General features: G+C 47.4%; 1 protein-coding gene across 1 annotated transcript in view; it reads right to left on the reverse strand.

Moving 5' to 3' along the window:
* The window catches only part of SORCS3 (sortilin related VPS10 domain containing receptor 3), a 921,810-nt gene that overhangs the window by 455,574 nt on the left and 447,406 nt on the right, over positions 1-18,830 (reverse strand). Inside the window, exon 4 of the mRNA XM_073684759.1 lies at positions 15,818-15,976. Within this exon, the coding sequence (XP_073540860.1) occupies positions 15,818-15,976 (159 nt within the window). The remainder of the gene's footprint in view (positions 1-15,817; positions 15,977-18,830) is intronic.

Raw genomic sequence — 18,830 nt, forward strand, 5'->3', positions numbered from 1 at the left:
TTTTGTTTTCGAAATTGCCAGAATTTGAGCTCAGGGACCCCATGTAAAGGAAACGAGCAATTACATATTTAGGTCACTGAGTATGGCAGACTCGACTATCCAAAAATCACTCATGTAGAAGACCATTACAAAATAAGACGAAAAATGCCAAAAGAGGATCCTAAAATACAAGACAGAAGATGAAGACTTGGGTTTACATGTCTTGGTCAAGTTTCTTTGAATGCCCCATTTAGCCATGAGGGCTGAAAGGCTCCACCATTTATAACTGATGATGAGTAGTCATAATGCGCGACTTCTGTTGACCTTAGATACTCTCAGACCTAATACTTCCTTTGATGGTTGATATTGCTCCTCTTGTGTTTGCTTCTATTATATTGCTGTAGTTTTACAGAGATAGAGTGAATCTTACAAGTAGGCAGAGGTTACACATCATAGATGGTTTTCATTGCATCTCGAGATCGGAGAGCATCAGATCTGGATCCAAACATGAAACGTTTGTTATGATTAGAGATGAAAAAGAATAGTACGGTAATACCCATGCCTCATGCTGCAACAAAAAGTGCCTTATTATAAAATGTGACAATGTAACACGCAGACGTTTTATTGGAAAAGACCATTCAGCCTACTTGGCCTTGTTTTTGGATAACCACATGGTTTCCGACAAACCGCTGTTTACAGGGTGCCCTGTTCCTAGGATATCTACTAATCATCTGGGATCTATGAGGAAAGTCAATATTGAGTGTTAATTTCCCTTGTAGTGCCCCCACATGCGATGCAAAGTATCACAATGTATTCTATATGCACATGTTGGGTCCTGCAGAGAGTTCTTTATTCTGGTTTATGGATAAGGGTCCAAAATGGTGGCATACGTCTATTATCGTATAGATCCCTGTGAAAATCTGAGGTTGTGAGTTGTAATAATCACCTAGGCAGGTTAACGATGCAACTATTTTGTATTTCTAATGTCCATGGCCTTACAGCAACTCCGAGAAGATGGCCACAATGCAATGCCCACAAGATCCCAACCCGGGGCCATTAGCTCCACTGCCCCCATACCAGGCGATACCCACTGTCTCCCAACTTTTGGTTGGCCAACAGCTTTTGCATCTCCCGCTTTTATAGTCTTAAGTCACAACCTATTCTCTTCCAGACAACGGATACCGCGACCATAGCACGTGTATCCAGCTCCAGCCATTAACAACAGTCCTTAGGATAGTTTCTCAAATCCAGACAACAGATACCCCGTGTTAGGGGGGCGGTTGCAGACAACTTTATTTAAATGGAAGGCAACTGACCCCGGGGTCCGCAATGCAGCCTAATGGACTGCTGCCGAACACTTTCCGGGTGGAAAGGAAAAGCAACAACTAAACAGATAACCCGTCCGTGTTAACAGAACACCGGACCGGGTAAAGCGGTACGCTCTATCTCCGTTAACTGCACGGAGGAGAGAGCGACCGGTGACGCATCTAGAAATTATCTTAACCCTTCGTGTTTAAGGCACACGGAAGGGTAAGACGGTTCACACAATCTCCAAGAACCGCAGGGAGACGTGTGACCAGCAGTAGCCCTGTCTTTGATACAGGCGGTACGCTATGGCGATTGGCGCTAAAGTGGCTCACACAATCTCCAAGAACCGCAGGGAGACGTGCGACCAGCAGTAGCCCTGTCTTTGATACAGGCGCTACGCTATGGCGATTGGCGCTAAAGTGGCTCACACAATCTCCAAGAACCGCAGGGAGACGTGCGACCGTGGGAACAGCAGTAGCCCTGTCTTTGATACAGGCGCTACGCTATGGGGATTGGCGCTAAAGTGGCTCACACAATCTCCAAGAACCGCAGGGAGTCAAATGACCGGACTAGGAGCAGTAGCCCTGTCTTCGGTACAGGCGCTACGCTATAGCAGTCGGCGCTAGTATGTGGGTGTGATACCCGCCGGGTATTCGTGCACTCAGCCGGCATGCTACCGGACTGAGCAGACCCGATCTATATGGCTACCTGCCTGCATAAAGCTATGGCTCTTAGAGGAGCCCAAGAGTTTCAGCGTGCACACCACAAACAACCAGCTCAAATTATCTGAGCGCGTCGCCATCTTTGTGGGCGGGCCTTTTAAAGACTAAGCCCTGCCCACCGACGTGCTATTGGTGACGTTACCCGTGGACCAATCAGGCGGTGCCAGGTCACTGGGTCAGGTGGGTGCCAAACCACCAATCATGAGCCGCCAGGTCACGGACATGCTCAGCACGGCAAACTCTGGACTTAGACTCCGCAAGCACTGTCTCTCTCTGCAACCCAGGCTTAACATTGTTAGGCACAACTACCTGGGAGATAAACAGTGCTCGCGGACCAGCTAGGCAGTGGGGCTGATGACGATGCTGAGCATCAGCCCCAGCTGGACTGAAATGGAAGACCACAGAAGGTCCTGGACCCTTTCGAATCCAGCACCAGACCGACGCCTAACATTATCCCCCTCCACTTGATGCTCATTTTGCTCCATTAGCCGGGGGGCAAGGATGTGGTTCAATGAGTCACAGAGAGGATTCATGAAACAGTGGCCCCTCCGGTGTACAGGGTACCCTCTTTTAGGACGGAAAGCAGTGACAACTGGTTCTCTATGCGTAGGATCCTTCACGGGTGACAGGGAGGAAGGACCCGCTGGTCTCTGGCGAAAAGATTTATCTCTCGCACAGACGGGACACGTGAGAACAAAGTCCTTGACGTCCTGGCGCCACCGGGGCCACCAATAGGACCGTAGAAGGGACTTAGTGGTACGTTTGACCCCCAGGTGAGCTCCTATCTTAGGGGCATGAGCCCAGGAGAGCACCATACTCTGTAGATTAGGGGAACAAACGTCCTACCCGAAGGAACCGGGTTGGAGGACACAGCAGCCACCCTCTCTACCTGAGAGTTCTTTGCGATATAAACTGACAAGGGCCGGGTCCTGGAAACAGACAAAGAGTCTGTACCGGATGTCGCAATGATAGGAGGACTAGAGACTACCCTCCGGGTGACTTTGCCCAAACACTGAGATGCACAATTCTCACTCCAGGAAGAAATCATCCCCGTATTCCAGTCAATGTGTGGAGTATGACAACGTAACCAGGGGAGACCCAATAACACCTCGTCTAATCCACCAGGAATAATAAGAAATGAGATAACCTCCCGGTGGCCCTGAGGGAATGACATGGTGAGAGGGATCGACTGATGGGTGATTTGCACATCCAGGAGTGAACGATTGGCAACAGTAATGTTCATTGGACTAGAGAGTAGCTCAATAGGGATGGCATGCCTCTGGGCAAACGTAGATGATAAAAAGTAGCCATCAGCACCAGAATCCACCCACGCCTTGGCAGTGACTGCAGCTTTACCAAAGGACAGTGTCACATTATGTAATAATTTGGAGGAAGAAGTCCCGGAATTAAATACACCTCCTCCAACGGTGGTAAGACCTACTCGTTTTACCGACTGCTTGGAACCCTTATTTACGGGGCGCTGCAAGATACGTGCAGATAGGGAATGAGAGGAACTAGACTTAGACCGGGATATATCCGTAGCCTCAGGCTCCGGGTCGAGAGTCCTGGGTTTGGAAATGGGTCTAAAGGCGGATGGTGACAATAGATACTGAGGTTTGGCAACCTCCACCTCTAACTTGTGTTCTGCATTACGCAAGTCAATACGGTCAGCGAGAGATATTAACTCCTCCAGAGAGGTTGGGATTTCTCTAGTAGATAAAGCATATTTAATATGCCCGGCCAGACCCTTCCAGAACACCGGGATAAGCGACCGCTCAGACCAATCCAGTTCAGCCGCTAGGGTTCTGAACTGGACGGCATAGTGGCTGGCAGTGGCTGAACCCTGGGCCAACACAAGAAGCTTAAGAGCCGTATCATGCGTGACCTGAGGACCCAGAAAAACACTTTTTAGAGTCTAAAGGAATAGGCCCGCATTTATTACAACCGGGTCGTTCCGCTCCCATAGGGGAGTAGCCCACTCCAGAGCCCTGTGAGTGAGTAATGAGATGATATATCCCACTTTGGCTCTTTCGGAGGGGAAGCGTGCTTCCATCATCTCCAAATGAATGGAGCAAACATTAATGAAACCCCTGCAAAGTTTACTATCCCCAGAAAATTTCTCCGGGAGGGCAAACCCAGGTAATGGGGCACTTGCAGTGGTGGCAGCATTCACCGCAGCCGAGTTAATAATGTTGGCTGCTAGAGTAGCCGCCTGGGAAGCTACTGCAGTGATATCAGTGACTGGAGCTTGTTCCAGAGATTTAATTCTGGCCTCCAGTTGCTGTATATACCGCTGCAGTTGTTTAGTGTGGGCCATGTTCGGCAAGACCCTGGCGCTCCGATACTGTTAGGGGGGCGGTTGCAGACAACTTTATTTAAATGGAACGCAACCGACCCCGGGGTCCGCAATGAAGCCTAATGGACTGCTGCCGAACACTTCCCCGGTGGAAAGGAAAAGCAACAACTAAACAGATAACCCGTCCGTGTTAACAGCACACCGGACCGGGTAAAGCGGTACGCTCTATCTCCGTTAACTGCACGGAGGAGAGAGCGACCGGCGATGCACCTAACAATTATCTTAACCCTTCGTGTTAAGGCACACGGAAGGGTAAGACGGTTCGCACAATCTCCAAGAACCGCAGGGAGACGTGCGACCGTGGGAGCAGCAGTAGCCCTGTCTTTGGTACAGGCGCTACGCTATGGGGATTGGCGCTAAAGCGGTTCACACAATCTCCAAGAACCGCAGGGAGACGAGTGACCGGACTAGGAGCAGTAGCCCTGTCTTCGGTACAGGCGCTACACTATAGCAGGCGGCGCTAGTATGTGGGTGTGATACCCGCCGGGTATTCGTGCACTCAGCCGGCGTGCTACCGGACTGAGCAGACCCGCTCTGTATGGCTACTTGCCTGCATAAAGCTATGGCTCTTAGAGGAGCCCAAAAGTTTCAGCGTGCACACCACAAACAACCAGCTCAAATGATCTGAGCGCGTCGCCATCTTTGTGGGCGGGCCTTTTAAAGACTAAGCCCTGCCCACCGACGCACTATTGGTGACGTTACCCGTGGACCAATCAGGCGGTGCCAGGTCACCGGGTCAGGTGGGTGCCAAACCACCAATCATGAGCCGCCAGGTCACGGACATGCTCAGTACAGCAAACTCTGGACTTAGACTCCGCAAGCACTGTCTCTCTCTACAACCCAGGCTTAACATTGTTAGGCACAACTACCTGGGAGATAAACAGTGCTTGCGGACCAGCTAGGCAGTGGGGCTGATGATGATGCTGAGCAGCATCAGCCCCAGCTGGACTGAAATGGGAGACCACAGAAGGTCCTGGACCCACTTCAAATCCAGCACCAGACTGACACCTAACACCCTGACTGTAGCACATGTATCCAGCTCCTGCTGGCAACTGATCTCCATAGACCATCAATACAGGGGCAACAGGGTCTAGCCTCAGCAACAAAGCATTGCCCCTCCATGCCACCTCACTAAACATGTGGCTTATTTTTCTACCTCTCCTGGGATCAGCCCTCTGGTTGTGCTGAGATACTAATACTCCACCCCTTTGAACATTTTCTGCAGGTAGCTCAAAGGATGAATAATGTTCCCGAAGCCCAGTCTCCAGCCTGTCTTCAAGGTTGTGTATTAGGGATGCCTTCTCCAGAGAGGAACAAAGACACACATGCCCCCTCCAGATGTAGGACAGAAATGCTTATTTATGTATACATGCGATCCAGCCGGCACGTCTTCCTCTGCTTATGGTCACTGAATGGAAACATTGATTCCTGAGGCTGAACAGTTTCCAGGAGAGATCTGTGAACCTTAAACTGAAAAGCAAGCAGACTTCTAATAAGACACAACAATAAGATTGATGTAACCGGTGCTGCATGCTGGAAAAAGTCGCTCTACGTTCTTTGGACCAATAGTCTTTAGCCAGCTCCTCACAATCCCCAACAGGGTGTTTGACAAAGGGTTTTCTACACCACAGAATGTCGTAACGTGTTAAAAAGTCCCTCTATGAAAGACCACATGGACAACAAAAGCAAAGAGGAATCCAGACCATGAAAAAGTATCTAAAAATATCTAAGAGCCAAGTTCTTCTATTATGTCGTAACATCTCCAACTATCTCAGCAATATTGGTAAAGCGGGTGCAGAGGTAATAGTTGCCCCCGTTCGCTGACTCAGGTGGGAGAACCGTAATGGTCTTTTACATTGAAATGGATCAAGTTGCACTTCTGAGAAATTCAACTATGGAATTAGAAAAATAAAACAAAAATTCACTTGCGTTGAAAGAAAAATTAGAAATCTCGTCCCGATCCCCTCGAGGAGTCACCTGGTAAACACGGAAAATGGGATTATTCGTCTAATGGTTGAAGAGTAACATAACATATTTATGAAGACTGATCGGCAGCTTACTGACGCTGATTTTCCCTCACGCTCCACTTCCCTTTTCCTCTGTTTATGGAAATTGAGGACATGATGAAGGGGCTCCACACTAGATTTAGTTTCAGAATTGGAAATGAAAGGGTTATAGAGAGGGCGCTCCTTCTGTAATGAGTTTTGTAATCAAGGCATCTATTTTAATTTCAAATTGACTTGATGGGGGCTAATTACTAAACTAAATACCTGCTACTAATTAGGATTATAAAAAACATTCATCACAAGCTCCATTTACATCCTGATCATCGAGGGGGAAATAGTCACATACTGGATAAATATAGTGATGTGCGGCAGAAATACGTGTCCGATGGGAGTTATAGTCACCTACAGTAAGTGTGTGGGTAAGAGTGTTATCCTGTACCCCGAGTGTCATTATCCTGTACCCCGTGTGTCAGTGTCATTATCCTGTAACCCAAGTGTCAGCGTCATTATCCTGTACCCCGAGTGTCATTATCCTGTACCCCGTGTGTCAGTGTCATTATCCTGTAACCCAAGTGTCAGCGTCATTATCCTGTACCCCGAGTGTCATTATCCTGTACCCCAAGTGTCAGCATCATTATCCTGTAACCCAAGTGTCAGCGTCATTATCCTGTACCCCGAGTGTCATTATCCTGTACCCCAAGTGTCAGCATCATTATCCTGTAACCCAAGTGTCAGCGTCATTATCCTGTACCCCCAGTGTCAGCGTCATTATCCTGTACCCCGAGTGTCAGCGTCACTATCCTGTACCCCGAGTGTCAGCGTCATTATCCTGTACCCCGAGTGTCATTATCCTGTACCCGAGTGTCATTATCCTGTACCCCCAGTGTCAGCGTCATTATCCTATACCCAGAGTGTCATTATCCTGTACCCCGAGTGTCATTATCCTGTACCCCGTGTGTCAGTGTCATTATCCTGTACCCCAAGTGTCAGCGTCATTATCCTGTACCCCGAGTGTCATTATCCTGTAACCCAAGTGTCAGCATCATTATCCTGTAACCCAAGTGTCAGCGTCATTATCCTGTACCCCGAGTGTCATTATCCTGTACCCCGAGTGTCAGTGTCATTATCCTGTAACCCAAGTGTCAGTGTCATTATCCTGTACCCCAAGTGTCAGCATCATTATCCTGTACCCCGAGTGTCAGCGTCATTATCCTGTACCCCGAGTGTCATTATCCTGTACCCCAAGTGTCATTATCCTGTACCCCGAGTGTCATTATCCTGTACCCCACAGTATAATACAGGATGTAACTCAGGATCAGTAATGTAATGTATGTACACAGTGACTGCACCAGCAGAATAGTGAGTGCAGCTCTGGAGTATAATACAGGAGGTAACTCAGGATCAGTAATGTAATGTATGTACACAGTGACTCCACCAGCAGAATAGTGAGTGCAGCTCTGGAGTATAATACAGGATGTAACTCAGGATCAGTAATGTAATGTCTGTACACAGTGACTGCACCAGCAGAATAGTGAGTGCAGCTCTGGAGTATAATACAGGATGTAACTCAGGGTCAGTAATGTAATGTATGTGCACAGTGACTGCACCAGCAGAATAGTGAGTGCAGCTCTGGAGTATAACACAAGAGGTAACTCAGGATCAGTAATGCAATGTATGTACACAGTGACTGCACCAGCAGAATAGTGAGTGCAGCTCTGGAGTATAATACAGGATGTAACTCAAGATCAGTAATGTAATGTATGTACACAGTGACTGCACCAGCAGAATAGTGAGTGCAGCTCTGGAGTATAATACAGGATGTAACTCAAGATCAGTAATGTAATGTATGTACACAGTGACTGCACCAGCAGAATAGTGAGTGCAGCTCTGGAGTATAATACAGGAGGTAACTCAGGATCAGTAATGTAATGTATGTACACAGTGACTCCACCAGCAGAATAGTGAGTGCAGCTCTGGAGTATAATACAGGATGTAACTCAGGATCAGTAATGTAATGTCTGTACACAGTGACTGCACCAGCAGAATAGTGAGTGCAGCTCTGGAGTATAATACAGGATGTAACTCAGGGTCAGTAATGTAATGTATGTGCACAGTGACTGCACCAGCAGAATAGTGAGTGCAGCTCTGGAGTATAACACAAGAGGTAACTCAGGATCAGTAATGCAATGTATGTACACAGTGACTGCACCAGCAGAATAGTGAGTGCAGCTCTGGAGTATAATACAGGATGTAACTCAGGATCAGCAATGTTATGTATGTACACAGTGACTGCACCAGCAGAATAGTGAGTGCAGCTCTGGAGTATAATACAGGAGGTAGCTCAGGATCAGTACAGGATCAGTAATGCAATGTATGTACACAGTGACTGCACCAGCGGAATAGTGAGTGCAGCTCTGGAGTATAATACAGGATGTAACTCAGGATCAGCAATGTTATGTATGTACACAGTGACTTCACCAGCAGAATAGTGAGTGCAGCTCTGGAGTATAATACAGGATGTAACTCAGGATTAGTACAGGATCAGTAATGTAATGTATGTACACAGTGACTGCACCAGCAGAATAGTGAGTGCAGCTCTGGAGTTTAATACAGGATGTAACTCAGGATTAGTACAGGATCAGTAATGTAATGTATGTACACAGTGACAGCACCAGCAGAATAGTGAGTGCAGCTCTGCAGTATAATACAGGATGTAACTCAGGATTAGTACAGGATCAGTAATGTAATGTATGTACACAGTGACTGCACCAGCAGAATAGTGAGTGCAGCTCTGGAGTTTAATACAGGATGTAACTCAGGATTAGTACAGGATCAGCAATGTAATGTATGTACACAGTGACTCCACCAGCAGAATAGTGAGTGCAGCTCTGGAGTATAATACAGGATGTAACTCAGGATCAGTAATGTAATGTCTGTACACAGTGACTGCACCAGCAGAATAGTGAGTGCAGCTCTGGAGTATAATACAGGATGTAACTCAGGGTCAGTAATGTAATGTATGTGCACAGTGACTGCACCAGCAGAATAGTGAGTGCAGCTCTGGAGTATAATACAGGAGGTAACTCAGGATCAGTAATGCAATGTATGTACACAGTGACTGCACCAGCAGAATAGTGAGTGCAGCTCTGGAGTATAATACAGGAGGTAGCTCAGGATCAGTACAGGATCAGTAATGCAATGTATGTACACAGTGACTGCACCAGCGGAATAGTGAGTGCAGCTCTGGGGTATAATACAGGATGTAACTCAGGATCAGCAATGTTATGTATGTACACAGTGACTTCACCAGCAGAATAGTGAGTGCAGATCTGGAGTATAATACAGGATGTAACTCAGGATTAGTACAGGATCAGTAATGTAATGTATGTACACAGTGACTGCACCAGCAGAATAGTGAGTGCAGCTCTGGAGTTTAATACAGGATGTAACTCAGGATCAGCAATGTTATGTATGTACACAGTGACTGCACCAGCAGAATAGTGAGTGCAGCTCTGGAGTATAATACAGGATGTAACTCAGGATCAGCAATGTTATGTATGTACACAGTGACTGCACCAGCAGAATAGTGAGTGCAGCTCTGGAGTATAATACAGGAGGTAGCTCAGGATCAGTACAGGATCAGTAATGTAATGTATGTACACAGTGACTGCACCAGCAGAATAGTGAGTGCAGCTCTGGAGTATAATACAGGATGTAACTCAGGATCAGCAATGTTATGTATGTACACAGTGACTGCACCAGCAGAATAGTGAGTGCAGCTCTGGAGTATAATACAGGAGGTAGCTCAGGATCAGTACAGGATCAGTAATGCAATGTATGTACACAGTGACTGCACCAGCGGAATAGTGAGTGCAGCTCTGGAGTATAATACAGGATGTAACTCAGGATCAGCAATGTTATGTATGTACACAGTGACTTCACCAGCAGAATAGTGAGTGCAGCTCTGGAGTATAATACAGGATGTAACTCAGGATTAGTACAGGATCAGTAATGTAATGTATGTACACAGTGACTGCACCAGCAGAATAGTGAGTGCAGCTCTGGAGGATAATACAGGATGTAACTCAGGATTAGTACAGGATCAGTAATGTAATGTATGTACACAGTGACTCCACCAGCAGAATAGTGAGTGCAGCTCTGGAGTATAATACAGGATGTAACTCAGGATCAGTAATGTAATGTATGTACACAGTGACAGCACCAGCAGAATAGTGAGTGCAGCTCTGGAGTATAATACAGGATGTAACTCAGGATTAGTACAGGATCAGTAATGTAATGTATGTACACAGTGACTGCACCAGCAGAATAGTGAGTGCAGCTCTGGAGTTTAATACAGGATGTAACTCAGGATTAGTACAGGATCAGTAATGTAATGTATGTACACAGTGACTCCACCAGCAGAATAGTGAGTGCAGCTCTGGAGTATAATACAGGATGTAACTCAGGGTCAGTAATGTAATGTATGTACACAGTGACAGCACCAGCAGAATAGTGAGTGCAGCTCTGGAGTATAATACAGGATGTAACTCAGGGTCAGTAATGTAATGTATGTGCACAGTGACTGCACCAGCAGAATAGTGAGTGCAGCTCTGGAGTATAATACAGGATGTAACTCAGGATCAGTAATGTAATGTATGTACACAGTGACAGCACCAGCAGAATAGTGAGTGCAGCTCTGGAGTATAATACAGGATGTAACTCAGGATTAGTACAGGATCAGTAATGTAATGTATGTACACAGTGACTGCACCAGCAGAATAGTGAGTGCAGCTCTGGAGTATAATACAGGATGTAACTCAGGATCAGCAATGTTATGTATGTACACAGTGACTTCACCAGCAGAATAGTGAGTGCAGCTCTGGAGTATAATACAGGATGTAACTCAGGATTGGTACAGGATCAGTAATGTAATGTATGTACACAGTGACTGCACCAGCAGAATAGTGAGTGCAGCTCTGGAGTTTAATACAGGATGTAACTCAGGATTGGTACAGGATCAGTAATGTAATGTATGTACACAGTGACTCCACCAGCAGAATAGTGAGTGCAGCTCTGGAGTATAATACAGGATGTAACTCAGGATCAGTAATGTAATGTATGTACACAGTGACAGCACCAGCAGAATAGTGAGTGCAGCTCTGGAGTATAATACAGGATGTAACTCAGGGTCAGTAATGTAATGTATGTGCACAGTGACTGCACCAGCAGAATAGTGAGTGCAGCTCTGGAGTATAATACAGGAGGTAACTCAGGATCAGTAATGCAATGTATGTACACAGTGACTGCACCAGCAGAATAGTGAGTGCAGCTCTGGAGTATAATACAGGATGTAACTCAGGATCAGCAATGTTATGTATGTACACAGTGACTGCACCAGCAGAATAGTGAGTGCCGCTCTGGAGTATAATACAGGATGTAACTCAGGATCCATATAGAATAAATAATACTAAATACTGAACCTTTTATGTGCATTAATCCTGACTGTATTACCTTCTACAGAGTGTAACATTTTTACATCTCTTGGATGTCATATTAGATCATTTTATTTGCCAGCTGACTGTAGAGCTTTTGTGATTAAACACTTTTACGGCTGATGTAAAGTCTTGGAATATCACAGGAGACGTGCAGAGATACCAGAGCATTACCCGCTCTGTGCAGCGAGAGCGTCTGCGTTGCACTTATCGTCCCTCTTCTCCTTTTCCTTAACCTTCCTGCACTTTATATTAGAGATGTTTAAGCTTCATAGGCAAAACTAAAAATGCTTTATGACGTCTTTGTGAATGTAAGGGCATCATTACGCTCTCGTGCGCAGACATTGATAGAAAGTAATGGACTGGCGCAGCGCTCGCCTCTGCTATGTTTATGGCTCCCATGAAGCCGCCGCTCTCATGCCATCTTTATGCGCGGTTGTCAGCAGGAAAGATGGATCATGGCCGCGGAGCCGGGGAAAACATGGAGCTGATGAGAGGATTGATCAATATGGACTGTCACGTCCCCCGGCCCTGGAGATGGGCTCCAATATGGATGAGCAGCCATCAGCGGCACATATCATGACCGCGCTCCCCGACTTACAGCATGAAACTTCCGCTCTCTGAGTAAATCAGCCATGAGATGCGACAGCGACTGACGATTGTGTTTCCACCACATTCTTTATTTAACAGCTTGGAAAAAAAAGATCAAAATGCAGGCAGCTTATTTTATTGCCCGGTCCATGGACATTTTCGGCCGGGAAAAGTCGATGACTGCATTTTATCGTGTATATCAGCGACTGACGGCGCTGAGCGCAGCAGTACAGCACCTACAGCAGCGCACTAAAACTTCTGCTACAGCAATGGGCAAGCGGCTCAGGAAAAGCTGCTCCTAGGAAAACTAAAGGCACGGCTCTCATGTAGCTTTCACCGCATCGTCTGGATAGTAGGCCCAGGGTGATGTCACTATGATGCACTCATGATGTAATGCCGGCCAACGAATCAGAAGAGGCACCGAGGATCACAGCAGGGAGGACCTAACGTGGTCGTGGACCAGGGTCTTGCAAACAATTCGCTCACCTTTACTGAGGATCTGTAGCCCTTTAAACTTTTCAACAATCCTATTAGAAGAAATTTGACTCATTCCCTTCCCATGCAGAAGTCGGATGTACAGTAATACCTTTTCCTCCTATATCAAATTTAATTTCCCCATTAAAATGAATTTTAATGCTATTAATCTGTTCCAAACCCCCAAAAACCACACCATTTTTTTTTTTTGTTAGGCGTTTTTAAATAAGAAAAATTTACTTTATTAATAAAAAATACAGTAATGTACAGCATGAAAAACTAGTAATAAACTATTGTATTCTACTTCTTTTTTTTTTTTTTTTAAATAACTTCACTTAATCATCTTCACATATAAATATAGCAAATATTGAACACTGAAGTCAACACTCTAAAGAGTCAAAGATTGCCATAATAGTGCAGTATACTGTACCTTGCTGCACATGTGAAATAACATATAGTACTGCCACAGAAAAAATAGCAGAAGCATAAAGCAAAAAATAACCATTATACTATGTACAGCCTCAGGTCAAATGCATGCAGCAAGCAGTGTTAGAAATAGAGTCCACCCCAGGAAAATGATTCACAAGACAAGGTCAAAAGTGCAACAGCAAAGACAGAGATGTTTGCACTGGGACAGGATAACCATGTGCTCCTAACTCAGATCTCTGCTCACATCATAAAACAATAAATCAACTGAGCTATGGCTCGTATCTTGGAAAATTCGTAAGTAGATGCAATCGTTAGTGAAGGTATCACTGTAATTCCCACTTTCCTGCCTGATTATGTCCTAAGTTTCAAAAATATATCTGTAGTGTAAAACGTGGAAGAAGGAGAGGAGGGAGATGTAGCTGCAGCGATTCTATCTCTGTTTCAGCTGTGAGAGGGGAGGAAGAGCAGCGGGAGGATATCTCATTGGCTCAGTCACACATCTCATCTGGGATATTGCACCAGGATAAGCCGTTCTACTTATCGAGCAGGACATTAGCGTATATAATTATGAGGGAGGAGAGGTGCACTTTAAGGAGGTTTACATAGTTAAAAATAGTTGCTTTCATAAAGGAATTGTTCCGCCCTTGTACAGCATTAAGGGCTACTTAATTGTATTAAGCGGCAATACCATGCATCTCCTGTGGTCATGTGTGGAACTTTTTTTTTGCAAGAAATCAGCCATGTGTTTCTATCCACTTTAAAGACTAGATGAGTTTACACCAGTAATCTCCATCCTGTGGACTAAAAGTACAAAGTCCTGACAAATGGACACCGTGGAGAATAAGGGTATCCCACTCATGATCCCCATCGATGAGGCGCAACAACTAGTTGCTTTTTGCTCTAGCAGATCCAGACCTTCCATGCATTTAGTGCACATCTACTCATAGGAATTACCTCCATATAATATTACATTTCCCTTGTATTCTTATATGCCATAACTGACTTCAGACCAGTGGCATACGAGGCTCTCAGACCTTTGCACGGGTGGTGGGAAGAAGTCACGTCATCACGTCCACCTGAGCAATGTCGCCTACCAATAGCTGCTGGAACCCAACAGGAGAAGAAGATTGATCTATCTGTACTGAGAAGCTTTATGAAAACTGGGTGGTGGGACAGAGAAAAGAAGAGGAGGCGCCAATCAACAAGACTCTGAAGGAAGAGAACCTGCCCAAGGAGAGAAAAGTCTACAAGTCCCTGGTTCTGTCCACACGACGTGTCGATAAAGTCATCCTGCAGCAAAGAAAGCTCCACCAAGAAGAGGAGCTGCAGCAGTCAACCTCACATGGAGAGCCTGGAGTCATGGAGGAGCTATAAGAAGAGTGATTGATGAGAAGGTGAGTGCCCCTTTACTATACATCAGAGTTGAGTAAAATTTGATTTGGGAGGATTCGCTCAATTCAGGAGGGAAATTCTAGGGGAATTCATTCAATCAGAAAAAGGTTTAAAAAAAATTCTTATACTGCCTCCTCAGTCCTCCTGTCCCACCGCCTCCTCAGTCCTCCTGTCCCACCGTCTCCTCAGTCCTCCTGTCCCACCGCCTCCTCAGTCCTCCTGTCCCACCGTCTCCTCAATCCTCCTGTCCCACCGCCTCCTCAGTCCTCCTGTCCCACCGCCTCCTCAGTCCTCTGAACATCTCTTCTACCTGGGGTCTTGTATATTCTATCATTCTTCTATCTCCCTTCCAGCTGGGTCATCAATTCACGAGACCCCATGATATCCCGTTGTGTTTGATAGGCTAGAAGGAAAAGAGAGGTTAGAAAACAGGAGATGGAAGAGCCGATCGGAGGACCGGGAATGGTGTGAGGGCTTTTTTTAATCCCTTTTCTGGCCCTTTGTAATCCAGAAACATGGAGGCTGACCGTCATTTTGCTGAATTCGCCCAATGCAAATCACAAAAACATTTAGTCTCATGGAAATGATTTTTTGCAATATTCGAGGTGAATTCGACTTGCTTCAAATCAATTCACTCCTCTTTACCAAACACCATGGCTTAATGTATGTAAGGTTCATGATTACCGTGTAATTAGCACATCATTATCTACGTATGCTAATGAGCCATGATTCATATTTTGTAGACTTAAATTAGCACCTGACGTCCCCGTATTAGTGGGTTCCATTAAGGTGCGATAAAAATGGGCTCATATTGATCCTCAGCAATGTCCCCCTTGGTTAGGATCTGACCTCATGAGCCCCCATCGATCTGTAGAATATTGGGTTCAGAGCCTCTTTAATGTTCCCTTACATGCAGCTCTGCAGCTCTGATTGAGCCCTATCACTCTCAATATTACATATTCCACTTCTATGAGACTCAGACTGTACAGAGAGTTCAGCTCCGGAGGCGTCTCCAGAACTAGTCTGGCTCGGATACCAGCACTGTTCCTGCCATGTATTGTGTTTTACCTTCTGGTCCAGGCTGTACGCCAGCACCCAGTCCTCCTGCTTGGGGTGGAAGAGCAGGCTTTGAATGTAGAAGTTGAGTCTGTATTTCTGGTAGGTGGCTCCAGCATCGGAGCTGATCAGTATGCTGCTCTCCATGTCCGGGTCGCTCAGGAGCATGATCTAGATGACAATAATAAAATTTCCATTACAAGGCATCAACGTAATCAAGAAAGCATCCTGCAAAAATTGGTTGCAATCATTGCCTTACAGATTTAGGGTACTGAGGAATGAGTAACACCTGGCTCCTGGGGCTCCGAGGCCCTTCTGCCACATTATCTATATATATAATTGTCTTATCCCGTCTGTCTTTCTGTCTGTCTGTCTAGGAAATCCTGCGTCGCTGATTGGTCCGGCAGCGGCCAATCAGCGCCGCGGGATTTCTGAAAAAAGATGGCGGCCGTTAGCGGCTCATTTGGCGGACAGAGGTCAGCGGCGATGCAGCGGGGAGATGAGCGGCGCTAGCAGCACAACTACCCCGACCGGCGCCGCTGACCTCCATGCGGCTAACGTCGGAAGATCAGCGGCTTGGCCCGCTGATCTCCCGACAGCAAGTGTGAACGGAGGACCGGGGAGCGGTGCCGCTGGTCGGGATGCTTCTGCTGCGAGCAGCCGCTCATCTCCCGGCTTCTAACAACAGAAGAAGCCGCACAGGCAGCGCTTCTCCCCGGTCCTCGCTAATACGGAGCCGCACAAGCAGCGCCGCTCCCGGGCCCACACTAAGACAATGCTGATTGGTCGCGGTCGGCCGGCCACCGCGACCAATCAGCGAGATGGGCGGCAAATTTAAACGCCGCTCTGCTGATTGGTCGCGGTGGCCGGCCGCGACCAATCAGCGAGATGGGCGGCAAATTTAAACGCCGCTGTGCTGATTGGTCGCGGTGGCCGGCCGTGACCAATCAGCGAGATGGGCGCTAAATTTAAACACCGCTGTGCTGATTGGTTGCGGCCGCCGGCGACCGCTACTAATCAGCGAGATTGGCGCCAAATTTAAACAACGCTCTGCTGATTGGTTGCGGTCGCCAGCCGCGACCAATGAGCAGTATTGGCGCCAAATTTAAACCCCGCTCTGCTGATTGGTCGCGGTGGCCGGCCGCGACCAATCAGCAATTTTGGTGACAAATTTAAACAACGCTCTGCTGATTGCTCGCGGTCGCCGGCCGCGACCAATCAGCAGTATTGGCGCCAAATTTAAACACCGCTCTGCTGATTGGTCGCGGTTGCCGGCCGCGACCAATCAGCAGTATTGGCGCCAAATTTAAACCTCGCTCTGCTGATTAGTCGCAACCACCGGCCGTGACCAATCAGCGATATTGGCGCCATATTTAAACACCGCTCTGCTCATTGGTCGCGGTTACCGGTCACGAATAACCAGCATCATTGGCGACAAATTTAAACACCACTCTGCTGATTAGTCGCGGCCGTGACCAATCACCATTATTGGCGCCAAATTTAAATAACGCTCTGCTGATTGGTCGCGACCGCCGGCCGCAAACAATCAGCATTATTGCCGCCAAATTTAAACCCCGCTCTGCTGATTAGTCGCGACCGCCGGCTGTGACCAATCTGCGATATAGGTGCCAAATTTTAACACCGCTTTGATAATTGGTCGCGGTTGCCGGCCTCGACCAATCAGCGATTTTGGCGCCAAATTTAAATACCGCTCTGCTGATTGCGCCCGATCGGCCGCATACCTATTCTAGAATACCCGATGCGTTAGAATCGGGCCACCATCTAGTACCTGTATAATGAGTGACACGTGGTACGTGAAGCGCTGGTGCACAAATTGCATTGAGGCTAAGGAAATTCTAGTCACAACTTAGATCCAAGCTTTGCCAACGCTGAAGGTGTCTAAAAAACTTCCCAGTTGCTATGACGCATCTGCTCCCCCTCTCAATGTGACTGACAGCAGTAACCAACCCAACACAGATATAGGAACAGCTGACAGCCAGGGATTTCCAAGAGCAATCTACAACACCTGTCGTATACCGGGAACACACCACAAGACCCGCCGTATACCAGGAACACACCACAAGACCCTCCGTATAATGGTAACACCCCACAAGACCTGCCGTATACCGGGAACACCCCACAAGACCTGCCGTATACCGGGAACACCCCACAAGACCTGCCATATACCGGGAACACCCCACAAGACCTGTCGTATACCAGGAACACACCACAAGACCTACCATATACCGGTAACACGCCACAAGACCTACCATATAACGGGAACACCACACAAGACCCACCCTCCGTATACCGGCAACACCCCACAAGACCTGCCGTATACAGGGAACACCCCACAAGACCTGCCGTATACCGGGAACACCCCACAAGACCTGCCGTATATCGGGAACACCCAACAAGACCAACCATATACTGGAAACACCCCACAAGACCTGCCGTATACCGGGAACACCCCACAAGACCTGCCGTATACCCGGAACACCCCACAAGACCGCCATATACTGGGAGCGCCCCATAAGACCTGCCGTATACCGGGAACACCCAACAAGACCCGCCGTATACCGGGAACACCCCACAAGACCCTCCGTATACCGGGAACACCCCACAAGGCCCTCCATATACCGGGAACACCCCACAAGACCTGCCGTATACCGGGAACACCCCACAAGACCCTCCATATACCGGGAACACTCCCACAAGACCTGCCGTATACCGGGAACACCCCACAAGACCTGCCGTATACCGGGAACACCCAACAAGACCTGCCATATACTGGAAACACCCCACAAGACCTGCCGAATACCCGGAACACCCCACAAGACCGCCGTCTACTGGGAGCGCCCCATAAGACCTGCCGTATACCGGGAACACCCAACAAGACCCGCCGTATACTGGAAACGCCCCACAAGACCCTCCGTATACCGGGAACACCCCACAAGACCCTCCATATACCGGGAACACCCCATAAGACCTGCCGTATACCGGGAACACCCCACAAGACCGCTGT

The sequence above is a fragment of the Phyllobates terribilis genome, unplaced genomic scaffold, assembly GCF_046119375.1.
Source record: "Phyllobates terribilis strain yellow unplaced genomic scaffold, ASM4611937v1 Scaffold_5__5_contigs__length_657084704, whole genome shotgun sequence".
In the NCBI taxonomy this organism is placed as follows: Eukaryota; Metazoa; Chordata; class Amphibia; order Anura; family Dendrobatidae; genus Phyllobates; species Phyllobates terribilis.